The sequence below is a fragment of the Penicillium concentricum genome (assembly GCF_028827145.1).
Source record: "Penicillium concentricum strain IBT 3081 chromosome Unknown utg000002l_segment0_segment0, whole genome shotgun sequence".
Lineage (NCBI taxonomy): Eukaryota > Fungi > Ascomycota > Eurotiomycetes > Eurotiales > Aspergillaceae > Penicillium > Penicillium concentricum.
In genome coordinates, this window is record NW_026622755.1 from 3213391 (window position 1) to 3238723 (window position 25333).

At 48.1% G+C, this 25333-nt stretch overlaps 9 protein-coding genes across 9 annotated transcripts; 4 read left to right on the top strand and 5 right to left on the bottom strand.

Annotated features, from left to right (window-relative positions):
* Positions 1-1225: 1225 nt before the first annotated feature.
* On the top strand, positions 1226-1615 carry N7517_004821 (uncharacterized protein; the record flags this gene model as incomplete). The annotated part of the gene is made up of 1 exon (XM_056722551.1): positions 1226-1615. The coding sequence occupies one exon, from the start codon at positions 1226-1228 to the stop codon at positions 1613-1615; it is 390 nt and encodes a 129-aa protein (XP_056578801.1).
* Positions 1616-5528: 3913 nt separating this feature from the next.
* N7517_004822 (uncharacterized protein) lies at positions 5529-5853 on the top strand (the record flags this gene model as incomplete). The annotated part of the gene is made up of 2 exons (XM_056722552.1): positions 5529-5663; positions 5725-5853. Coding segments are annotated over 2 exons (264 nt in total), but the record flags the coding sequence as incomplete, so codon positions are not given.
* A 2326-nt stretch (positions 5854-8179) lies between these two features.
* Positions 8180-10135, top strand: flbA (developmental regulator FlbA; the record flags this gene model as incomplete). The annotated part of the gene is made up of 2 exons (XM_056722553.1): positions 8180-8602; positions 8663-10135. The coding sequence occupies 2 exons, from the start codon at positions 8180-8182 to the stop codon at positions 10133-10135; spliced, it is 1896 nt and encodes a 631-aa protein (XP_056578803.1).
* A 1515-nt stretch (positions 10136-11650) lies between these two features.
* On the bottom strand, positions 11651-13128 carry N7517_004824 (RNA polymerase II accessory factor CDC73 family protein; the record flags this gene model as incomplete). Its single annotated transcript, XM_056722554.1, has 2 exons — positions 11651-12388; positions 12442-13128. 2 exons carry the CDS (start codon positions 13126-13128, stop codon positions 11651-11653), a joined length of 1425 nt encoding a protein of 474 aa, XP_056578804.1.
* A 298-nt stretch (positions 13129-13426) lies between these two features.
* N7517_004825 (putative MFS monocarboxylate transporter) lies at positions 13427-14161 on the bottom strand (the record flags this gene model as incomplete). Its single annotated transcript, XM_056722555.1, has 1 exon — positions 13427-14161. One exon carries the CDS (start codon positions 14159-14161, stop codon positions 13427-13429), a length of 735 nt encoding a protein of 244 aa, XP_056578805.1.
* Positions 14162-15686: 1525 nt separating this feature from the next.
* On the bottom strand, positions 15687-18562 carry N7517_004826 (putative PHD finger and SET domain protein; the record flags this gene model as incomplete). The annotated part of the gene is made up of 2 exons (XM_056722556.1): positions 15687-18097; positions 18145-18562. The coding sequence occupies 2 exons, from the start codon at positions 18560-18562 to the stop codon at positions 15687-15689; spliced, it is 2829 nt and encodes a 942-aa protein (XP_056578806.1).
* A 1605-nt stretch (positions 18563-20167) lies between these two features.
* Positions 20168-21751, bottom strand: N7517_004827 (putative proline permease; the record flags this gene model as incomplete). The annotated part of the gene is made up of 1 exon (XM_056722557.1): positions 20168-21751. One exon carries the CDS (start codon positions 21749-21751, stop codon positions 20168-20170), a length of 1584 nt encoding a protein of 527 aa, XP_056578807.1.
* Positions 21752-22092: 341 nt separating this feature from the next.
* N7517_004828 (putative nuclear pore protein (SEH1)) lies at positions 22093-23411 on the bottom strand (the record flags this gene model as incomplete). The annotated part of the gene is made up of 3 exons (XM_056722558.1): positions 22093-22199; positions 22258-23134; positions 23202-23411. 3 exons carry the CDS (start codon positions 23409-23411, stop codon positions 22093-22095), a joined length of 1194 nt encoding a protein of 397 aa, XP_056578808.1.
* A 325-nt stretch (positions 23412-23736) lies between these two features.
* N7517_004829 (UDP-N-acetylglucosamine--dolichyl-phosphate N-acetylglucosaminephosphotransferase) lies at positions 23737-25258 on the top strand (the record flags this gene model as incomplete). Its single annotated transcript, XM_056722559.1, has 3 exons — positions 23737-23984; positions 24041-24221; positions 24278-25258. The coding sequence occupies 3 exons, from the start codon at positions 23737-23739 to the stop codon at positions 25256-25258; spliced, it is 1410 nt and encodes a 469-aa protein (XP_056578809.1).
* Between the last annotated feature and the right edge of the window lie 75 nt (positions 25259-25333).

Sequence of the window (25333 nt, forward strand, 5' to 3'; positions counted from 1 at the left end):
GTAGCTTCCTGCCAGATAAGAAAGCACTGGGGAGCATTCCACTCGCCGTTAGTCGAGACCGACATAATCTTGGCTTTATGAAGAAGGTTGTTTCGTAGTCATGGAACCCGAACTTGCCTAGGCCGAGCATGAGCCCTTATTGGTTGGGCCAGCAGCTTTTGTCGATGAAGGCAGGAAGACTGACCATAATGGAGGAAGTCTGCAGCGATAAACTCGGGATTCAAACGTCAACGGCATCAAGCTTGTCATCTTGTAATTTCCATCCCCCGTGGCTAGCTGTGCGAATTGAAGGATCGGGGCGATGATAACCTATGTATCCAAAACATCTGCCAGTACTTATCCCTATGAAGCATTTGAGTGAGTAAGCAATCTTACGTGCATCCTGCTGTCGCTGAAGCAATGCATCTATCTACCCGTGCGGCCAGGCTTGCGTCGGCAGCAATCCGAATGGCCTGTTCGACGGACATGAAGCTACACAAATTTCTGGTCAATTACTATCTTTTGCTTCCCTCTGATGATATATATATCAGGGCTTACTGTCTCTCCCTGCGCTTTGCAAGCAAGATCATCACCCCATGGCAAGATCGATGGCACATACTACTAGGTAGTTTATCTGTTCTCGTTTTCAAAGGCAGAAGAAAGAGAAAAGTGGAAAATGAGAAAGATATGTGTCCGAGATGGTCTTGTATTGGATCCTCTATGCCAAAAGGTCTGCGAGTTCATTTCTAGGAAGGAGAAAGAAGAAGGGATGTTTTACAGGGAACGAGTATGTGTCTTCCTAAATTGTCACTTTCTCCTTTCATTGATATTGTTACAAATATTTATGATATGTAGCTTGGTATATATTCTCAGTTTCATTTTCCAGGTTTGCTTTTTCTCCCTAAAGATTTTAGTCTTTAACGGTTTGATAACTAGTTTAGGCTTCCGATATGAGATATGGTACCTAACTAGGGCCCGTAGGTGTGCCTATGAGATCGAAAGAAGACTAACACTGTTGAAGTCCACATCTAAATGGTCAAATCCACTAGATGTCCCTATTTAGCACCGGCTGATATATGAACCTTATGAGGTGAGGCAAGATCATGATGACTCAATGAGATAATTCCGAACTCCGCTACGCTTATTCTTCTTTTTCTGACCCCAAGCTTGTAAAACTGCTATCTTTCATTAATTTTGAAGAGTTGTTTCGTGGCTTCGACGGTATCCATATCTTGAAGCATCCAAGATGTTTGGAGATAGCCTCTTGTCTGCCATTCCACAGTATACATATAGTGGTCGACAGGCGTGGTTTTACTATGGTATCTTTCCAACACGTATCGATGCCAACATCCTCATTGATATCATTGTGGCCGAAACCTGGCTCCGGTCAACCGTTCAACGAGAAGATGCGTTAAACAACAATATTAGAGCTGCGAAAAAGCCAACAAGTGTCGATAACAACGACTTACAACTTGACCAACTCGAAGAGGAGTGGCGGAAAATAAACAAAAGAGCATTGCCGTCGACAGCGGACACTTTACGAACGGGAGTGTTTCCTCCCTATGGGATCGTTGAGGAAGGGCTACAATTCCTTGAACAGCAATCCTGGTTGATATCTCCGGGAAGAGCTTGTTGAAGACTGTATTAGCAAAGGAGGTTGTTGTAGCCGGGACTGTGGATGCTGTGAGAGACGTCAGTTGACCAACAAAAATGGGAAAGGAATTGGACACTGTACCGTTGAGTGCAGTTGCTGTATACACGACCGAGGGTTTGAGTTTACGGCGGAGGAGAAGAAAGATATTGATGATCGATTCTGCAAGCTGCTTGGGTCTGATAATCCTGACTTTCTTCTAAAGATGGCAAATGCGTGGTTTTCGAAACCTCCGGTCTGGAAACTCAAGACCAAGCACAAGTCCAAAAAGGGCTAGTTTGGTTATCATCGCTCGACATTTGGTTGCTCTGCATTATCGTCGCTTGATAATGTCTTCCTAATATGATATTTGCTTGCTTTGGTGGCTACGATATACGTATCTACGAATAATGACCGAGCTCTGCGAAAAAAGAGGATTGTATGGAGTCTTTTTGTTTCACATTAAAAATACTTGACTTTACTTTCTATTGTTTAGATGTACTAGAAGATAGTAAATGAGATCATGAAACAGATAACGTATTAGAAAGTGAAACCTATGGAAGAGAGGAAAGTCATACGTGGGGTTTTAGTAATACCATTAGTCGGCCGTTTATGACTCGTGATGTCTTTTTTTTTAGATCTTTCCCCTCTTATTGTTAGCCGCGAAATATAGAATGGAGGCGGTAAAGAACAACCATTTAGATGTCTTACCAGTAATAACCTGGGATTTAGTTAGCCAGTCAGAAATAGGATACTATCTAGGCTAACCAGGTAGGGTTGTAGCTGCATATGTAAGTCGGCTGTCTCTGTCACCGGTGTTTTGCCGATCTGCCACGTGGACTTGAAGGTCCTTTTGTTGCCGTGTGGCTATTCTGCCGTGTGTGAAGGTGGAGTTGTCTGGTGGGTATATGGATATACGGATGTTGTACATTAAAATGGAAACACCTATCGGAGGGTTTTTTTTTCTTTCTCTTTGAGTTTATTCTTACTATATACATCATCAATCAGATACAAGTAAATAGAATTATGAAATTGCTCTATATATAATATACCCCGTACCTAGGTATATTATTCTCGTTAATAAATACCTAATTGGCTCGATACATTTTAAGTAATCCTTAGTGCGGGACATAGTTCACAGTTGACACTTGCCAAGCCTTGCGTCTTCGGGAATACCCCGAGACCGGTACTGGATTTCAGGAACAGAAACAGAACGACAAAGAACCACAAGGAATGGACAGAAACAAGGTTTTTCCAATATATTGGCCCCTTAATCAATAGAAAGGGGAGAAACAGGCGGTTCTATGAACCATGGAACAATCCAAAACGTGGCTTCTTAGCGTCTTCTGGAATCCTTCTAGAAGGCTTCTAGCGTGTCCAAGGTTTTTTGCCACCGGAGTTCGCCGTTCGTCCCCAGTTCGGCCGGGACTGTGGACTCATTACCTGTAGGTGTGTGTTACTACATGATTCAAGTATAAAAGTCTGGTTCACTGGTACGGAGTAGTTTAAACCATTCAAAGTCTATGACGTGATCATTATAGCACTATCTGTTTTCAGCAAGTGGAGTCAAACCAAATACCTCGTATTTTATATGGTATGGTATCATATACGCGTATAACACGGGCAAAAGGGACGTTTCTACAAACGGCCTAAAGGAGTGTATTAGGTAACCATTTCGAGTTACGTGAGCAGAACAAGGTTCAACTTCACCACATGGAAGATCCTTATCTACATGCACTCCGTATATGCCCGCTAATCAGTGTTGCCCGAACTTTCTCACCATCGGGATGTCCGAGAACTGATCTTCAAGTCCGAGCGAGTCAAAAGTACATCAAAGCCACAAATCTGACGGTTTCAAGAAATGAGCATCAGCGCGGCGACTCCGTACTCACCGCCAGGGGGAGACGTTTGTACCATCTCCCCCTGCTGCTACTAAATAGGTAACAGATCAAATGAGGCTCTGTTCAGATAGTGCTGCGTGCACGGGGAGACCACTAGTGTCTTCGCTAGTCTGGCAAGGGGAGTTTCTGTCAATCAGGCTCTTTATCAGGATTGTCATCCCAGCAAACATGGGGCTGGACTACGGGAACAAAGGTCGCTGCGCAAGCCACATGGCTCCTGAATACGGGGTCACCTATGAAAATAGGTAGACATACTCGCTTACAAGTTGCGGCCTACTGTGACTAAGGGGTGATTGGATCTGTGCTCAAGGTCTAAATTATCGACCACTCCGGCATTCCACGTGGCAACCTCAGCTATACTTCCCCCACATTCGTAGCTCCGGTAGCTTCGGGCTCTACAATGTGATACGTTGTCTCGGGATGTCTTGGCCTGTCCATATTTAGATAGCTGATGGGGTATCAGCAGTGAAGATCGATCCTATAATTACAGATCGGGTTGATTTGCGATTGCCTAGAACCATCTCAAGGTGCCTAGTCTGCGATGTACATCAAGGGGGCCGCGAGGCGAAGACCGAGATTCATCTAGGCCTTTATCTACCCCCTGCCACCTGGTCCCACCTGGTCCATGTCGAAATACTTCATCTGGCAAGGCTTACCATATTAGAGTTTAGCATGGTCAGCCCGTCTAAGGAGCATCGGAGCATAGTTCGAATCCCAATCGCGCAAGCCACATTCCTAGAGAAATGTGAACCTATCTCTCGGATGTTGATTCCCTAGATTCCATAGAGATCTGCATACAACCATGCAGTTCGGAGTATGTATGAAGTACACCTGCTACATGCAGGGACCCTCGAACAGGTAAGGAGGTGATATGTAGGAAACTAAGTTGCCTATACTCCATACAAAGTACGGAGTATACAAGATGAGAATCCTTCTATATTTTTAGCTATGGTATGTCCCAGAGCTACCTAACTAATTGTACACAAGCTTTCTATTTACGCGGATCGACACCTAGTCCTGACCCTGAAACGAAGGATGCAAACTTGTCCTGAAAGAGTAGGGTTGGCTTCTTGGCAGCTGATTCTTTTGATTTACTAGCTTTTTTGGGTTTTCATGACTCGTAAGGTTTGATGTCAAAATGTCTATCCACATTCCGAAATTGCATGTACATTGTATGCATCTGCGTGTCCTTTACCCCTGAACAATTCGAGCCTGCAGGAATCCTTTTTCGCGTGGCCATCAGGGATGTTGACATCTGGAAAAATACAATACATGTGGCATAAATTACAGGTAACATAGATACAATAATACATACTCCGTACTTCAAGGTGAGATCAACAAGATCGCTAAAGTCTCATCTCATATCTCTTACCGTTGGATGTCTGACCGCAACTTTAGACTCTGAATAGGAAAACCTCCGTGAGCCAATCTGTTAGCGGGACTCAATTTTGGATAGCTTCAATCCACTTCAACATGCTAAGCGGAATAAAGCGACAAGGATAGTCTCCACCATCTTCTCTTCGAGTCTAGCGTCTCGCAATAATGGATCGGATATGCAGGCACTAATTGTATTGAAAGTAATCTATTTAATCTATTTATGTATCATCCGTACAAAATACAATTGTTCGACAACCTCCTTGAATTGATCAAGTATATATATACTCCGTAGTTGACCCAAACTCCTTGAAACGAGCCTAAAACCTGTCTATCTCAAAATAGAGCCGCACGAAAGTACTTTGAGTCAAATCAGCTTCGCTCATACAGGGCTGAGCCAAGACTTTTGACCAGGGACCCCTTTTTGGCCCCCAATTCCGTCACATGAGGTGCCCCTGTTGGGATGAGAAACTGTTTCGCTTGGGTTTCTCTCCCCTGTTCTAGTATCCACGTGGCACCGTTCGATCGTAGTGTTGTGATCGATCGCAGTCGATAGATCTCAACAGTTTGAAAGGATATATGACGTGTCGCTTATTGGAATGTTCTTATCCGCTTCCAAGGTTTTTCTCTGCTGTGATGTAGAATGTCATTCGATCTGCGCTATCCAATTTAACTTTAGTGGGCTAATCTCGTCTTGCGGGGGAGCCAATCTCGTATCATATGCTATGCAATCATTCGAGTATCTTTGCTCAATCTGGCTCTATGGCCGTGTCTGGGCGGTCTAGTCCAAACCCTTTTTTGGATTTTTGAAGATATAGGTACTTATGTTGTTCCGCGTAGCATACTGCCTGTCTAGGTAAGGTCTTCCGGCACCTAGCGGATGAAACTCGCACTGACATTTTGCATTTGCTGGTTTCCCGTGACCTGTTCCGGGAGGTTTGGTTGGCCGGCCTTGTTTCGTACCTCTAGAAGTCTCGCTGACGTGTCTGATAGCTCCAAATCAGGGCATTGAATAGCTTTTCTGAAACTCTCTATTGAAAGCATGGTTCATGCAGGTGAAATCCTTGGGGCCGTCTTTGTGCCCGTGTTGGGGGCGATGTCTCAACCAGAATCAGATGTAAGATGAGGCTCTCGTCTTGACCGTTAGCAAAAGCTCGCCGAGGTTGAACGGAGATGGGAATTGCCAGCCCCTGCATCTCGCGCATTGGTCCCCTCGTAAAAGAGGTCATGGATGAATTGATAACGAAATTGTCAATCATGATCCCCAGAGCTTGGCGGGGATGCTACACTAGGGCGCGTCTCTATTGGCGTTTGTTTTATCAAGGCGGTAAAACCCCGTATTGTCCAAAAACCTGAGACGAGAAGGTGAAACTCCATACCAGAACCGTTGAAAGGTTGGTAAGCCAGGCTTGAAATCTTGGAATTAATTAGCGATAGCTCCCCCCGTAACTTCAAACTTTCAGGGGAAAGATTCGCGAGACTGCGCCTCCCTCTAGACGCAAAGTAGTAAGAGGGGGATTTGGCGGTCAGACGCTAAGCATCTCTCTCCACGTGTGCCCACGTGGGACCACATGGGTTATGCGCACGAAAGGAAAAGAAGACGCTTGGAATTGCTATGGAAGCCTGGACATTAGGATTATTATTTCTTTTTTTTTTTTCTTTTGACCCCCCTTGAATATTTTCAGGTTACACGCAAGGTCCTCAAAAAGGAAATACCCCTCCCCCCACTATGAATGGTTAACCTTGTGCAAGGAAACAGTGTATAAAAATTATTATACTATCTCATCCTTTTCGCAAATAGATAGTGCAGTTTCAGGATGCACGCCTATATGCAAGCTAAATTACAAACAGTTGCAGACAAAACAGAGGAAGGTGTTTCCAAGGTTCCCTGATTGCCCCACCATTGGATCGAAGAAGTGGGGGGTCCGATTGCGACACTCCATACTTTTCCCGTAGGATGTTTCTGATGATGTAAAGTAATGCCCACTCTTACAATATACATAGAAAACGTTTATTTTCCGACCATGTTCAGAGTGGGCCAATATTGGGACCCTTAATAAGCACACAAAGCCCCGTCATCTATATACGTAGATTGCAATGGTTTGCCACTCGATAAGGTTAATAGGACTTCCATGGTAGTTAGGATTATATCAACCTTGGAACGTATCATATCAATATACGGAGTAGGTACATACGTTACATACGTAGATTTCGAACTTCAAAAGGATTCCCACGTGGGCTCAAGCTTTACCTGAGTTATTCAGAGAGCTTATGCATGAGATGGCATGATTTCATGGAAGCTTGTAGTCGAAGACTCAAGCAAAACCAGGTCTATAAAATAGATACATATGTAGCACTGAAGATTCAGATCTGGATTTACCCGTTATTACTCCGAAGCATGTCAAAAAACAGAGCTCTAGTCCCAAGTCAGTAAGGGTCGCGACTCAGACAGGGGGGGGAAACAATGAAACGGCTTGAATATTTCACTAGATGTTTTGTATTACTGATACGGTATCAAGATCTTCGGATCTGCTCGGTCTTTGGAGAACCGCACAAAATCAATGAAATCATTGGAAATGATCCATTTTAATTGTTTTTTTTACCCCCTGGTGGACTCTATTTGGAATTACCAAACTATAGATAGACAACATAAAGTGTGGACTATAAAATTCAAGCTTCACATATGTTATTAAGGTATACATACTTCCTATAATTCATATCTTCTTATAGAAGAGTATACAACATTGTATAATACCAGAACCCACCGATCTTCATGGCCCACGTTGTTTGGATGCAGGCCAAACTCTTTCGGGGCTCACGCGTGGCTGTGGATCATAGGCTGACAGGCCGAATGGTTCTATTTCTATTTCTTTTTTTCTTTTTCCTTTTTTTCCCTTTTTCTTTTTCTCTTTTTCTCTTTTCTTTTTCCTATTTGTATTATTTTTTTTAAAATAAATTCATTTTCCCTTCCCGTTCTCTCTCCCCCCCCCTTTAGACCCATCTTTCTCTTACTCCTTTTTCTTATTCAAATTGATTCAAAAAAATAACAGGAAATTCTGTATAATTCCCTTCGTTCCCCCCTTCTTACACACTTTTTCCATTTTTACCTTTGAAGAGTTTAGTCCACTCTTAAATAAAATACCTTTTTTTTTCTTTTTTCAATTTTTCGTTTTTTTTTTAAATTTCTCTTTTTCTTTTTGCAGAATTCCCATGTTTTTTTCCGGTATCAGGTGTTTGGCATAACCCACTTTTTTTTCTCCCTCTGGTTCAACCCCGAAAGACTCAAAACCATTCAATGCCAACCCAACCCGGGAGCCACAGCCGAGAAGATTCTCCTTCAGTTCTTTATTCTGATTTTGGCGGCTCTATCTCCCGCAATCGTCGTTCTTTCGCTGCATTAGCCCAAAAGACCTACGCTTTTGCTAGTTTATCTAGTACACTACGTTCCTCGACTTCATACGGTAGTCTGTCGAGACCGAAGCTCTCCGCCCCTGTGACCCCACCATTTGACGGAGACACCTACGTGCAATTGACCGGAACTTCACGCTCTTCTTCTCCGGCTTTGGTCGACAATCCTTCAAATTCGCTTTTACAGCGTCGTTTGACTAATCGTCTTCCTACACCTCCCGAAACCCGCCCTTCCCCGCCCGAACCCAAAATGCATCAGACCTCGTCGAGGTTATTGCGCATGACGGAGGATGAGCGCCCCTTCACCAAGGTAGGTTAAAACATATGGACGGGAAACAAACCATTGGAACAATTGGGCTGATTTGCGCAGGATTTCATGGACTTGTTCTCCACATTGATGGTCAGCTTGAAGTTGGATTCGCACCGCGTTCGTTTCACAAGATATGACCACACATTCACCTCAGAAGAGGCCGTCAACAATTTGGGCTCCCTCAAGTTCTCCCAGTCCAATCGCATGCCCGATCCAAAAGACCCCTCCCGCATCGTCACCACCACCACAACCACCACTTTCTCCATGGCCAAGGAAATGGCCCGATCCGTCTGCCAGCGATTTGTCGATGCGCGCTTCATTGAATCGGTCGACGGCAAAGCGCTTCTGATCTTCCCCCTCAAGGGCGCCCTCTTCCAGCTCACCCCGAAGGGAATCAACATCCTGCAGCGTTTCTGCCAGCGGAACGGCATCACCGCCCGTCACGTGATGGATGTACTAGAGTCGCCGCGCAACACCATGCAGCTGGTGAACCTAGAACGTGACACGGATAGCGATAAGCTGTCTCATGATCGCGCGACGATCGAGGTGATCTTCCGCCGCTTTGCTGGTCAGGATGGGCCGAACGTGAAGAGTAGCATTTCAACCTCGGATTCGGACTCCCTTAGCGATTACACCAACGGTCTCGTTGGTGTGAAGGTGGCTCGGGAGCGCAAGCTTTTGGATGGAAAGATTTATAGCAACACGTTCACTGGAAAGGCATCGGTGGACTGGTTGATGGATTGTTCAACTACCATTGAGCGCCGGGAGACCTGCTTGATCTCCGAGTTGTTCCTCAAGTACGGCCTGATCACCATGATTCAGGACGACAAACAATTTCCCGATGTCGGAACCAATGCTCACTTCCAGCCTTCCAAGTATGCCATCTACGGCATTACCGAGCGTGGACAGCGCGTGTGTGGATGGATTGCGCGCGAGAAGACCCGCGAGGTTGCGACGACATACGACAGTCGTGGTATGCCACGCGACTCCAATAACGCCCGATTGACCCATATCCTTCAGGATCCCGCCCTGCGCTTGCTTTTCCGTGAATTCCTCCGCTACTCGCTGTGTGAAGAGAACTTGTCTTTCTACCTCGATGTCTCAGAATTCACTGCCAACTACCATAAGGCCGAGAAGATGGGTACATTTAACAAGGTCGACTCGGTGCGGGAAACTTTGGCCGCAGCATATGGATTGTACAACGCGTTTTTGGCTCCCGGCTCACCCTGCGAGCTGAACATCGACCACGCGCTCCGCAACAGCCTCGCCAGTCGCATGACCAAGGCCGTGGGAGACGACGAGTCCATGTTCAAGAGTCTCCAAGAAGTGGTGCACCTGTTTGAGCTTGCTCAAACTTCCGTCTTCAAGCTGATGTCAAGCGACTCCGTCCCCAAGTTCCTGCGCGACCCTAAATACTCCGTTGTTCTGCAAGAACATGACGTGGACATCATGGGAGGCCCGCGTTCATACTCGCCCACGCCAGTTGCGCCGTCAATCCCAGAACGCAGTATGAGCCGCTCTACCCGCGCCTGACAACCACCGCCCACAAGCATTGATATAGTCCGCAACCCATTCGAAGACGAGTCGTATCACTGCGATTCTGACTCCTCATGAGCCCCTTTTCGGTGCATTACAGCCCGAACCAATTCAACACATGCAGTCCAGCAGCATTCGACCTCCCTCCCAAAGGCCCAGATCGAATCTATCCACTCTGCAAACCCGCACTCATGCTTGTGGCTCCACTACGGAAACCCGCTCCCCTCCTATACAAAAGGGGGGACATTAAATATCCGGTCGACCTTTTAAGACCCGATTTCATCAATCTCGTCACGATCGTTTCCGACCACGAAGTTCCTTACTCTCTCTCTCTCTCCTCCGCATGCAGTCCAGCACTAACGTGTCTGGCTGCCATATCCATTTTTCTTTTTTTAATCCACGAGATTCCCCCACTCCGAAAGACGTTATGATCGATGGCTCATGTTATAGAGAAGGCCGGAACTGGAAAATATTTGTAATATTTGGATGGCATTGCTTTTGTTTTTTTTCCCCCTTTATATTCCCTTATTCATTCGCATTCTTTACTCATTCGCATTTCCCCCTATCCTCCCCAGGGAAATATTGAAAGGGAAGACCCAGACACAGAAAAAAACAAAAAACAACATTGAAAGATTGAAGGCTGTTTCTTTTTCCTTCTCAGCATCTGACACGGCGTTTCTTGCATGTCCTTTTTCATATCACTTTTTCTCCATACAACTCTTTTCTGCATTTCTTTTTCATCTCTTCATTTGAGCATGTCATATGATTCCATCTCTTTTTTTCTTTTTCTTTTCATTGACTATGAGTTGTTTTCCTTAAGTTCCTGCATCGTTCTACCCGGGCACAGCGAGTGAGTTATGGTCTGCTTGTGTATGTCATATTATTCTCTCATTGCGAATTGCAATGGACATGATCTTATATTTATCTTCAGAGTAAATGGTCAATGGTATCGGAAGTGCATGGAAATGTTGTGTTGTAGACCAGGGATTATTTTACGTCTTCGTCCTTGCTATAAATTATATCCCAGTGACAATGCAGTCAATGGCGGAAGTCCTAGGCTATACATGTTGACTGTGTCTAGTCGGAACCCTTCCAGCAGGCTCCATCCATCCCCCCTAGCCAGATAGGCTCGCTGCCTTTACACAGGGCCTACACGTTCAAACATATCAACCGAAGGCCTCATTGGATACAATGCCCCCAGCTCCTCCTACAAGTACGAGCAGTTCGCCAAGTCCTCCCGGACCCTGACACCACCTGGACAATGCTCGACTGTGAGCACGGTTAAGCAGTTCAAGTTACGAATTGGAATCAATGGATTTTGGGGCCAGATTAGCCATACATACATAGAATATGATAGGAACAAAAGAAAGACAACCACAACGCCTAGAACTGCGCCTTGAATGCCGATGGTCATCATATTCTTGGAAATTGAGGGTATTGAGAGAACAAGATGACAACAAATCGAGAAAGAGAACCGAGACAGACCAAAAAAAAGGAGAAAAAAAAGAAAGTCTACTTAGTTCCCCATCCACGAAGTCTCATACCCTCCTCAATAGCCGTCCAAATACCCTCAACAACCTCACGATCCCGCCAGCGCCCACCACCATGAACACCATTCTTCTCGTCCCAGCGCTCAACAGCATAAGTCTCGACACCACGGCCCCAGCCCTTAACCTGCGCAGGGACGTCCTCACCGCGCCATCCGATATACACACCGGTAGCGTGCTTGAACAGCTCCGGCGGCGAAGACCACTTGTACGACTTGAACTGCCAGGTCTGGCCGGTAGTAAAGACAGCGACGAGTCTGTTCCAGTACTCTGGTTTGAAGTTGGTTGTGCCATCGACGACGATGAACTTGGTTGGCCGTGTGGGTTTTCCGCCGGCGCGGGAGCTTGAGCTCGCGCTGGGGTTCGAGGCGTCGCCGTTGAGACGGAGAGGTCGCTCTAGCTTCACGAGGTTGGCGTCTGTGGCGCTTGAGAGGGTTGGGTGGTCCGGTGGTACGAAGATGCCTTCTTCGAGGAAGGATTTGACGTTGGACATGCGGATGAGGGATGAGGCGGAGGGTGAGATTAGGATGATTGGGTCGGGGCGGGAGTGGGAGGAGCTCGACTTGCGCGATGGGACCATCGAGAGACCGGCTGATGGGGCCGGGATGGAGCCCTTGCTGCCCGGTTTGGCACTTGGCTGGCCCGGTCGACTGCGGTTGCGGTCGAGGAATAATTCGGCGCTCTTGCGGACGTGTGAGAAGTCCTTGGGAATCAGGGTTAGCTTGGGTCTATGGTATCGCGTCTAGAGTAACTCACTGTCGGCTTGATTCCACGCAGCACTGTGTTGCGGTCGCCGGTCTTGCGCTCCCCGTTGTAGATCTCCTGTAGTCGAGGGTCAATCTGCTTTTGTGGGCGGCCAAGTTGAGTGCCAGGCTGGGCTGCTCCTGCGGCTCCGCTGGGGACTGAGGTGACGCCGCCAATGGCACCGGCGGCAATTCCGGCGGCATTATCGGCCTGCGCAACACCTGCGGCTGAGGCGGCGGCTTCAGCAGCGGCAGCGGCACCCTCGAGGGGTTTGATATGTTCGCTGTCGTCGGAGGCACCCTCTAGCCAGGTGAAAAGGTCAAGGCGTTCGAGGAAGATAAGAATCTGGACACTTTCTTCCTTCTCACCCTCTTTTGTCTGCTGCTTCAGTGCTTCGTTGAATTCTTGCGCCTTGGCGATGTACTCGGGAATGGCGACATCTTTGTTTTGCCAGGCGAAAAGGATACTGCGCAGGTCAACAGGGGATTTGGTAGATGCCGAGATGAATCGTGTGAGGGTTGACAAAGCGATTGTCCGAGGAGCTGGTTGGGCGAAGTAGAGATGTGTGGCTTTGGCCAGGTCGTCTGTGGCAGATTGGTCGGAGAGCTCGGACGAGGTTGTCGGCGTTGGGAGGTTGCCAGAGGCAATCGCACGTCGGAGTGACAGGAGAGGATCCTGGAGTGCGGCCTCGGTTGCCATTGTTGTAGATAGGGCAGTGGCCCTTGGTTGCAGCAGTTATAAGAAAGTTGTCGGGGCTGGGATTGAAGAACGCGCATTTGGAGTCGAAGCTCCGCAGACGGCACGTGACACGGTATGGCCAGCCATTTCAAGGACTTTTTACATCAAAAGAAAAGGGTCTAAATAAAAGATTCTCATAAAGAAATATTTGCTATTTGATTCTATTCACCACACTTTGTCCTTGCCATCCATTCCTTAACTATGCACCAACCATCACTGCCTATTCTCTGCTCATATACTCCAAGGCTGCTCTGAACAATCAAGAGAGACACCGCAGTGCCGGGCTGATATACCGCCACATCCAGCTCCATGCACCAAAAAAGGCAGTGATTCCAGTGAAAAGTATCAGAGTTCCATACTGGGTTTCGTAGCCTGTATTACCACCCAGACCACCGGAATCCCCCAAAGACCCCGATTGAAGCAGCACCGTACTCAGCGGTCCACTAATCACATTTCCAATCCCACGTCCACCAGCAAGAAGACCAAAGATAAGCCCAGTATCCAGGGATGGCGACGAGGAGTCACGCTTGATCTGAGTAATGACTCCAGACCAGGTGGAGCTGAACCCACCAGCAAAGAAGCCATACGTGATGGAGAAGATAGTAAGAAGGGCAATGGCTGTCGGTGACGATTCTGAGCCTGATGATACCATACCCCAGAATAGAAGCACTGACAATGCGGAGCCAACTGAGGATAGTAGCATGATGTTTGTGACGGAGAACCGGTCACAGAGTACTCCTAGGGCTATCCCACCAACAATGGATGTTGCGTTGAACAACGAGACCAGCATTGTACCGGTGTTCTGGGATAGCCCGACAGTCCTTGTTGAAAAGGAAGGGAGGAATGTCGTTGGTAAGAAATACCCGAAACTTTGGATAATATTCCCCATTTGCAGCATCCAGAACGTGGTCTGTTTGAGGAAGCTCAGATCCAAACGGCGGGCTGAAGTAGATGGCGATATTGGGATACGGGGTTTCATAAATGGCAAGGCCATGAGGGTGGTTATCAGCTAGATTTTTGTCAGCCGTAGCTTGAGAACGTGAAGACCATTGATGGCCTGATGGTTTGGTATAAAACCGAAGACACATCGTCTTATGCTTCAATCGATTCAAAGAAAGAGCTGGTTCATACCGTAACGACAGTCCAAGCCCTTAACGTAGTACTTGATCCAAACCTGTTCAGACAAGCACTAGCAATGAAAGGCAAAGCAACTCCAACAATACTCTTCGCAGCCCACATAGTTCCAAGCGCAAGGCCTTTCCGGCGCAAGAACCACTGATCAAGGTACAAGGAAGACGGAGTGAACAAGAGCCCATTCCCAATGGCACACATGACACCCTGGGTGAGAATCAGATGCCACACCTGCCCCGAGAATGAGGATAACAGAGACCCTATGACAGTGATGACCAAGCCTGCAGGTGCACAATAGTATTGTAGATGCGGGTATCTCGTCAAAAGTGTGAAAGTGACAGGCGAGAGAAGATAAAGAAGTCCCTATAAAGCATTAGACTAGACCACCGCCGTCCTCGTTTATCCTTTGCATACAGTGGAAGTAGTTCCAACAGTCGCCAGGTCATTCTTGCTTCCCTGTAGGACGTCATGTGTTAAGTTGTACTCTTGAAAGACGCCAAAGACAGTGGAGAATCCTAGATGGTCATTAGTATTTATATGTGGGGTTTGTTCGGTTATAACAGACCCCAGACTGGTATCTGGATGAAGCAGCATGAAGCTAGCATCAGCCATGCGGCTTTGCCTTCATCTGCTGGAGCAAGTGTGGTTTGCTCGATCTCGGAGACCTCTGTAGATCTGCGAGAATGTCTCTCGTTCAGCGCGAGGCTTTGATTAGAAATGTTCATCTTGCACTAGGATCAATAGCACAAGCATTAGAGATGAGTGAGATAGCAAGGGAAGAAACGTGGGGTCTGAAGGATTTCCCCTCGCGATTTGAGTCATCTGCCATCAACCTATCATCTCGCATAGTCAAATTAAACAAACTGAAATCTGATTGGAATAGAAAGTGCATTAGCAAGGTGTAGTAGCACATACCAATCTGTCAGTTCAAGATATACCGATCTATAGTTAACGTTAATATTTAAAACAGGCAAAAGTTACATTGTTCATACAAGCTATCTAGCCTGGTCTCAAAAAAGAGGCCATACATATCCAAGATTAAACTGGACAAATCGTAAAAGATCAAGTGCTGCAATTCAGGCAGACACAATTCTCAAAGACCCTGACCCAAATGGTATTTCCCATATCCAAGAACCAATCCCACGCCATACGCCATCCAGAGTCCGAAAGCCGGAGGGGGGAAAAAAAAGAGAAAAGAAGCCGGCACAGAAGGCAAAAAAAAAATTAGAAAAGAAGCTGAAAGTCCAAACGCCTGTGCCCGCCTTGCTGTAAGGTATCGAAATGAAATCACACGAGAAAAGAAATTTTGGGTCGTAAGAAACGTTAAATCCACGGCGGAATTTTCTTTTTATCACAGGCCCACCATTACTACCACGCGGATGGTCGTATTACGAAGAGATAGACGGGTTTTTGGTGGGTGTTGTCTCCGGTGCATCCTCCATAGAGATATCCATAGAGTCAGAGGGCTCGTTCTTGTCACCCCCAGGTTCAGGTTTGCGGGGAGGTTGATGATTATCACCAAACACCGTCGTGATGGCCAGAAAATGTTGGGTGCGTAGACGAGAATCTCCAGGAGGCGGACCAGGAGCTGGGGCAGGAGCTGGCTCCGAAGTTGGGGTAGTCGCCATTGTGCCACGTCGAATCAGATAATCGCCAAGACTGAGTTTCTTCTTGGCAGGGGTGGCTGCGAGTGCAGAGCCAGAAGATGGCACGAGAGAAATTGGGGAAGCGGTGTCATGAGAACTAGGTGATGCGAGGCTCCCTGTCGACATGGAACTAGGACTAAGCGCTGACTGGATGTTCGAGGCCTTTGGTTGGGGCATGGAAACATGCAGATTGCCACGATTGCCACGATTGCCAGTCCCGGGAATCCTGAATGTATGCGCTGCAATAGATGGCCAATAAGGCGGAAGTGGCGGCTTGAGTGGACCATTGCTAGACCCAAACGCGGAGAATTGCGGTTTGTAAGAGAGGGCAGCACCCTGAATATCAATGTCAACTTGGACAGGTCGCGCCGGAGGATCGTAATGCATTCCTTTGATCGCAATGCCATGGTATTTGAATTCAGGCTGGGGATACTTGGATTGGTGGAAAGACCACCGAGGGGGCATCGCAAGGGGGCCGTGATCGGGAGGTAATCCCATTCTGTCGGAATCTTCCCTGAGTAACTCAATATGAGACCTGTCGTCGATTGGGAGGGGGAACCACCCATACCACCAGGGGAGGACTCCAGATGGCACGACAGTGAAGTCGCCGGCCTCCCATGCATTTCGCTGGGCCCAGTCCGCTCCCATGTGGTGTCCCGCGCACCACCGAATCTTAAGCATAAGTGATGGATGGATCATGTCGAGTCTATATCCTCGTTTCAAACGTTCTGCGCGCAAGAACGAGCGCTCAACGTCATGGGCGTAAAGTTCAGTCTGAGCGTCGAGATAATTGACTTGACGCCGGGACGATTGTCCTGCCATTTCAGAGGTTCGAGACGGGCCAGGCTCGTGGTAAGGTTTAAAGTCGTCACTAGTTTGGGTTGAGCTCGAGACTGTTTTAGGGGTAGATTGTGTCGAAGGCCCGATAGAACGCTTTTTCCTTTTGGGATTAGTTCCAAGCTGCTCCAACTGTTGGAACTGCTTTTCCGCATCCGCTATCTTGCGTCTTTCGCGACTGGAGAGCTCTGGCAGTGTTAGCTGAGCCGTGGGGCTAAGATCACGACTGCCAGTATGTCGACCACGTGCGGAACCAGAAGTTGATCGGGCGTCGGCTGCGGGGTCATGCTCTTCAGGATGCTTGGTCTCACTGCCAGCGCGACCGATATCAGTAGAAAGACCGAGGGATTTTGACTTCTTGCCCTTGCCCTTCAGCCTGGCCTTGACGCGCTTGTTTCCAGGGGGCTTGGCGCGACGATCAAGCTTGTTAAGTACGCAAGTTTGAGGATTTCCACAAGCACAACCGCCAAAGTTGGCCAGTGTGGCGCTAATGCAAATAGCGGCGTCCTTCGGATCTACCACCCTGTCCTTGAACTCCTCCTTTACTGTCGCGTCGCAAGGAAAGAAAGATTCATCGAAATGCCACATGGTAGTAATTTCCGAGCCTGGAGGAATGTCTCTTTTGGCGACGAAACAAAAATGGTACTGTCGGCCATTGGTGATATAGATCTTTAACCAAACGTTGGCATCACATGACCGCCTGACGTGGCGAAGCTCGTTTCCTTCCTGACGACTGTCGATGTACAAGTCGAGCTGCCGGTTAAAGAACACGAACGGCATGGCGTGCCCCAATTCCTCCCATCGGTTGCTGTCGAGCTTTTTGTAGTCCTTGACGTGGCCTAATTTGCCAAAGATTTCACCCACAATATCATCCTTTTGAACAGGATCCTTTGTTTTCAAGATCTTGTGCATTGGGTGCTTACCACCGATCTCAATTGTCGAGTCCGTGATGGTTTCCGTTGTCAATGAGGGCCAGCGAGACCGATCCATGGCCTCTTCAGATCGTTTGGCGAAGTCTTCAACACTGATTCCATCGGCAACTCGCGCCAAGATCTGTGGGTCCTTCAACCATGCAACAATTTCATTGACAAAATCCACGCCGTAATTGAGAATAGTCTTCGATTCAACAAATTGATCATCGCGGTCGTAAAGAGAGAGAAATTCGTCCGAGTAATGAGGGATAGGAGGGCCAGGGATACCCGTTGGGCTCATCGCAACCGATGTGGAGGACCGACGGTTTCGCGACTCAGTCGACAGACCCGGGGAGCCGAAACACCACCTGTTGAAACCGATGGGCGGCGAGACACTCTTGCTTTCTTGGACGGTGGCTGGTCACGGGAACCCGAATCATGTCGTGCATGACCGAATGTATTCACATCGGCATCATTGGACTTTCTCTTCTGTGTTTTGGGACCAGACCTCCTTGACTTCCGGTCACCGTCCTCGCTTTTCTCTCGGATCCGCCGCAGCCGCTGTCGTTCGTTGGCACGACGGTTGTCAAGGGGCCGTGGCTCGCAGTCGACACAGTTGTGCACATCTGGTACTTTCTTATCCGGATAGTAGCAGAGGATGTGCTGCCATGTCTCGCACCCTTCGCAGAAGACCGTGTTGCCATCATCTTCATCGAACGAGCAAATGCATTTGATGGTGTAAGGTTCTTCATCGGGTGCGCCGGAGTCAGAGGCGGCGCCGTCGACGGCGGCAGGGGAGCCGCGATGGGCGTGGACCGGATAGGAATCCGTTGTGGCGTGCGTGATGGCGAGGGAGGAGGTATCTGTCATCGCCGACAGATAACCCCCTCTCAGGCGAAGACAAAATGATGTTTTCTCGACAGAGGCGTAGCCAGACTGTCCTATTCAAGTCGCATATCAATTCTTCTCGTGGTCGTATAGCCTTCCAATCCCGTCTCGTTGGACAGTGGACGCGTTGGAAAGTTGAAGACGGTGCGGTCACAAGAAGGAAGTCGAAAGGGGGGGTGTAAAGTCGGAGAATCGATAGTCGGAAGAGATTAAAAGAGGTTGGCGCAAATGTTAAAGGAGAGAAAGGAAGGAAGAAAGGGAGAAAAGCGCGAAAAAAGAGAGGGTAGGGGAAAGGAGAGGAAAAAGAGAGTGAGTTTGAGGAACTGGAGACAGAGGAAGGAGGAGGCTACGGGGGCCTAAGGCAGAGAATGGGCCGTCCGGGCAGGCATAGAGACCAAGTGCGAAGGAGGAAGGGGATTAGCGCAGGGTTTGAGACTTGGAAAGGGCTTCGAGGAACCCGAAAACCCGTAAACAAGGGCTCCTTTTTCTTTTCTCTTTCATATTATGCTCAGAGACCACCTTGAGCAAATTCCTGTAAATCTTTTGAATTCCAAGATTACTGGTATGGTAATATTGGTATGCAAAAAACTGACTGTTCTCAGCCTTGGAAATACGCTAGCCCCCTGTTGGGGCTAGCGTCATTCAATGCAGTGGGGCAAGTCACGGGAATGTCATTGGATGCCCTAGGCATCCCGTAGACTGGTTAGCATCTAGATGGATGAGTAGGAAACTGATATGAAAGAAAAATGAACAATAGCTATACCCTCAGTTCAAAATGGTTCGAGGGTCCTATTGGCCCTTCCACTGGGCTATAATAAAAGCCAGGCCTGTTCATGCAGTAAAGCGAGATATCGGTATCAAACTGAAGATCCCCAAAAAATGATATGGGTCTTGAATGTGCTGGAAACCCCCTGGATCTGTGATCTTGTCCTTTCAACCTCTTAGGAAACGGAGATTTTCTTGAGGAAGGATAAAGGAATTCTTACGGACTCGGCTCGGGAAAGAATTCCGTGAGAATGCAAAGAACAGGCGATCTGCGCTACCTACGGGGAGTATTAGAGGTTGCAATGGGAGGTTTGAAGTTAGCCGAAGAAGTATCCAGGGAGTATAAGTGAAGTATGAAGAAGCATAGTAAAAAGTAACATGGGGAAAAGCGGGTGAAAAATGCTTGGAAGAGGGAGGGAATATCAAAGAGGGGCAAAAAGTCATCTGCTCTTGTACGACAAGGATATATAAAAAACATGAAAACGGAGAAGGAAAAAGAAGGGGAGTTTCCGAAGTGGTTAAAAGGGGGGCTTGTAGGATTCCGATATGACTGGTGATTTGGCGCCATTTGCCACTACAAAGGAGAAGTTTGAATTGTCCGGTTTCGGTATTGTATTCTATTACTCTCTTTTTCTCTCCGGAACTATATATAGCTCCTAACCTTACCTTGGATAACTTTCATGAAAATGATAACAAGAAAAAACAATGAATTCTTGAACTTGAAATGAATTAATAATAACAGACAAGAGTCGCAGGCATCCCGATTCCACTTCTATACCATTTGTATCCTCGCATCAATCTCCATCGTATTATCAGGTACACTCAAGGCTCAGCGAACAAGGTCTGGCTGAGTCGCAACTCAAATGTCCCGGAACCCTCTGGGATTGCGTCAAGTTTCGCACGAGGTGGGGACGTCTTCTGTGTCCGAGATTCTTTTGGTCCTTCGCGGTCGCCATGTCTGCCTCCAGTCATATCAACATGTCTTTCGACTTTGACAACAGGAACAAAGTCTTGGAATCGATGGACTAAGAACAGAAGGACGAATACACCGATATTGATGTATGAAATGATCAGTCTGGCACCTCGAGACCCAATCAGATGTCCCTTGGGTCCTGCCCACAACCCGCCGCCCAGCAGCAGTATGGTACTGATGACCATCCCGAAATATGTGCCAAACGGCTGGAAAGAGAAACGATGCCGCCTGGCGATTCCATTCATTATGAGCCGTCGATCGAAGTGACGATAGATGATGCATGACACAAGCGAGGAAATGAAACCGGCGCTCGTGACGAGACGAAGGAGATAGATGTTCATGATTGGACTCGACACCTTCACTGAAACAAAGGCAAGAGAGGAGAACAAGGCAGACGCCACAACGGCCAAATGTGGAACATTCCAACGGTTGCGGGTTGAAAATACCGAGGGCGCATGGCCGAGCTCCGACATTGCACAAAGTGTGCGAGAAGAGAGATACAAAAAGGATCGCCCAGAAGCCACTGCAGAGAGCAGGATTGCGATCGTCGCGATCATTGGCACAACTTGAATATTTGCATCTTTGAGACCGATCAGGTAAGGAGAAAACCCGGAGCCCGTTCCGTTGTTTGTCAGACGCGTATCATTGAAAGGAGCCATGACACCCATGGCCAACGAGCTCAGGATATACGGAAATGCGGTTTGAGCAACGTCGGATGTGACTCTACCTGGGATGCCGGCGCTTATCATCGCTGTTTCGCCAAGTGATGCTGGCACAAGTGATGCTGGCAATTCCGCCCGGTGCACAATCAGCTCAGGGGCAAATGCGAAAGCAATGGAGCCATCGAGTAAGCATTGGAAGAAAGCCAAGACTCGTCCCCATAGACCGCGAGCTAGGTACTCGTTCATGGCGCCTGGATGTTTCCAGTATTTGAATCCCCATGAGGGCTGCGTACCCACACCTCCAAGACCCAAAGCTAGGGAGAGGACAAAGAGGGTTACCATTGTGCCAATCTTGATCGTAGTGAACAATCGCTCGGAGCTTTTGAAGAGTCTTTCCGGCAAGAAGTTGCACCCGACAACGATGATCGTGATGATAGCCAATCTGACTGCGACCGCGGAACCTGGTTTCCACAGGCCAAGGTTGACCATCGCCGATGTGATTTCGTATGGAACGAACATAGCCAGAGTGTACCAGCGGAGGTATGCTGAAGCAAATGCCAGACTGCTTGACATGTATAGGTAACCATTGGTGACGAGTGTCCCATGTTGTGATGGCATGTGAGTGGATACTTCGGCCACGCTCGTGGTCATGGCAAAGGTCAGAAAGGATAGGACTATATACGACAGGAGCAGCGAGGCAGGTCCGCCGACCGCGAGGGCCTGGCCGGCGCCGATGAACAAGCCTGTGCCAATGGTCGGACCGATAGCCATGATGAACTAACAATGAATATAGATAATGAAGGGTTATAGGTGATGAGTGTCTAGGTGAGGGTAGAAGGTTGAGAGTGGGTTTGGCTCGAGAATCAAGTCAAGTGACCAACTACGGCATGTCCATCCATCGCTCTTTCCTCGTGTACTGGAGATAGTTTGAGACAAAAACATCAACCTTGAATTCAACTAATTAGTGTCAGAAATACTACCAGATATGACAGTATGCAGAAATCAAATGTAAAGGGTATCATTGATTGTGAAGGGAAAAAAGGGCGGAAAGAGACAAGTATTGGGCATTTCTCATAAATTTCCAATAATGTCTTCCGGTGCTGGGAAGAAGATCACCGAGAAGCCATATCTGTTTCGGCGAACTCGAGCCATTCTCCAGACAGAGACCTTTTCCAGAACCGAACTGTCCCGTCGTCTCCAGAGGAAATCAACGAGTCACCTAGTAGTGCATTAGCGAAAAGAACTTAGGGTTGTAGATAAAGCCAAGAAATACTCACCAGAGAACGAGAATTGAACCTGCCACACATCAAGGTGTTTAGTGCCAATGCAAGCCACCTGTTTGAACGAGTGCCGAAATTGCGAGTCTCCGTTGGCTTGGCGATCAGGCACCGATGCAGGCACACGGCTTGCTAGAGCAGAGCCGATCCCGGACTGCGATGTCGCTCGGAGCGACGGTGACTGCGACTGCGATTGTGGCTGCGACTGGGACTGGGACTGTGAGTGCATGCGACGTTCCGTCTTTCGGCCGTTAGTCTGTAGTGCTTGGCCAGCTGGCATTGTGTACACTTCGAAGATGCGGACAAAACCATCCTTGCCGCCGCTCGCAATAAGATCGTAGCCACGCACGGAACCATTGGCCCAGGAAATGTCCCTCACAAGTCCACTGTGCCCATTCAGTTCAATTGCATGGTAGAATCGTCGGTTTGCGTCAGTGCGATAGACCTTGACGGTGTCCATGGCAGCTACAATTAACGACAGGCTTTTCCGATCTGAATCCGGCAAGATAGTGTGAGTGATGTCGGTAGGATCATGATGAAACTGGACTTTGAAACTTGTTTCCTCCCCGCGTTCGGGGGCGGTACAGACTCGGAACTGGTCAACAGTCTGCCAATCTGCAAGGCTATCAGGGCTGACAGGTTCCATAATCATGAGGTAGCCATCGCGTGTTATCACAGCCAGCCATGACTCCAGGTCAATGTTGCGAAAGTCGAGTGATACAAATGGATGTCTTTGTGGTGCTGTCATGCGAAAGATCGACCTGAAACGCCGTCCTGAGTTTGGTGGCTGGGTTACATCTTCTTGCCAAATTTTCAACTTCATATCCTCTCCAACACTGCCAATATGTTGGCCTGTGAAAGGACCATTCCACGTGGCCTGAAATAGTAGTTTAGTATATGAGCCGCAATGGCGGAATTGCGCCCTAGCGTGTTTGGGGACATACATCGCGAATCTCAGCGTCGTGCGCGCGCCAGGTGTCTATCAGTTGCCATTGGCCATCTTTGAGATCCCAAACTTTCATGCGGTGATCAGACGAAGCGGTGACAATACGATTGCCATAGAAGTTAAATCTGGTGACGGTGACAAGATCCCGATGGCCGGCGTCGAAGTCGGCAAATCCGGCCGTTATCTCGGGGCGCTCCACTGCCCCCATCGGAACGGACTGGGCTATGAGATTGGCGAATTAGATAGCTGGGCCAATGACGATTTGAATTTTATGCATCTGCACGCATGAGGTATGAAACAGGTGGTTGACGTCGCCTTTTACCTTTCTTGGTCGCAAGCATCACGGGATACTCTCTCACCGCCAGGTTTAGCGGTCAGGTAAGTCTGGCAGAACACGATAAGCTTATCGAGTATTTCAAGAATGAAGACAGATTGCGCGTCGCTGAGGTGGACATTTCCTCTTATTGCATAGGTCAATTCCTTGTGGATTTCTCTTCGCAGCAGAGGGACCTTGTTCCTGCCATCTCGGTCGTATGTCCGCCATGCATACCTCAAGCACCCTCTCCCGGAAGGAGACTTGGCGTCTACTAGCCCTCGTGGGGGCCGGTTTAGCGATACTCAACACCACGTTCCAAGGCGACGGGGCACCTTTAATTGCTTCAATTGCGCTATGTGGTATAGTTTTTGCGGTGGCTTTCAGCCTGATCAGGTGGCTCGGACCTGTGTTTCTGAAGGCAGGACTCAAGGGCAAAGACATGGCAAAGCCTAGTCGGCCCGAAATGTATGTATATGCCTCTTGAACTTCAGGTCATAGCAAGTACTAATATTTTGATCTAGACCCGAAACCATGGGCGCAGTCTGCGCAGTGGTGTATCTGATGTCGCTCATTATGTTCATTCCGTTTGCCTTCTACAAGGATATCGTTGCAGCCACATCGGGCGGCGGAAACCGTGACGTTGTGATTGAATCGCAACATATTGAAAACGGCCGATTCCTTCATCGATTTCCGCATGGAAAGGTGAGTTTTGATTTTGTATTCACTGAGGTAGATCTCGAACTAATGCAATTGAATAGCTCGCCTCTTACCTTTCTGGTCTTTTGTCCTTGCAATCCGTCGTGATTCTTGGGATCGGTGATGACTTGTTCGATATTCGCTGGAGACACAAAGTCCTGATCCCCGCTTTCTCCGCAATTCCTATGCTCGTTGTGTACTTTGTCGACTTTGGCGTCACGCAAGTCGTCGTGCCGGTCCCGTTGCAACCCTACCTGGGTGACGTTGTTGATCTTGGATGGCTGTACTACATGTACATGGCAGCGGTGGCAATTTTCTGTCCAAATGCTATTAACATGTTGGCAGGCATTAACGGTATCGAGGTCGCTCAGTCACTGGTGATTGCGATCCAATTGCTATTCAATGATGCATTGTACCTTGCACCTATGACACCATATCCGCACCCTGCCACCGACTCGCACTTGTTATCGATATACTTCCTGCTTCCATTCATTGGTGTATCAGCAGCCCTTCTGTGCCATAATTGGTATCCGTCGAAGGTGTTCGTGGGCGATACATACTGCTACTTCGCAGGAATGGTGTTTGCCGTGGTTGGTATCCTAGGGCATTTCAGCAAAACCCTGCTGCTACTCTTCATGCCGCAGATCTTCAATTTCCTGTACTCAACCCCCCAACTCTTCAAGCTCATTCCTTGTCCTCGCCATCGATTGCCAAAGTTCAGCGCTTCCACTGGGCTGCTGGACGCCTCTGTCACGGAGTGGACGAGTCCCCCGTCGCCTATAATCGATACCGCATTGCGCTTATTACACACCTTGAGACTAGTGCGAATTACTAAAGACGAGAATGGTCGAATTACTGAATCGAGTAATCTCACTATCTTGAATCTTTGGCTGGTGTGGATGGGTCCAATGCGAGAGGACCAACTGGCGTGGCACATGGTTGCAGTACAAACTGTCTGTGGAATGCTCGGCCTGTTTGTACGACATCGCCTCGCGTTGCTTGTGTTCCACCATGATAACCGGGAATTCGGGTTTATCGCATAGCTTTAAAAGTGTCTTGGGTTGCAAGAATCCCAGGAACAGGCCTATCATAGAACTATCATCTTTTCAATGTATATA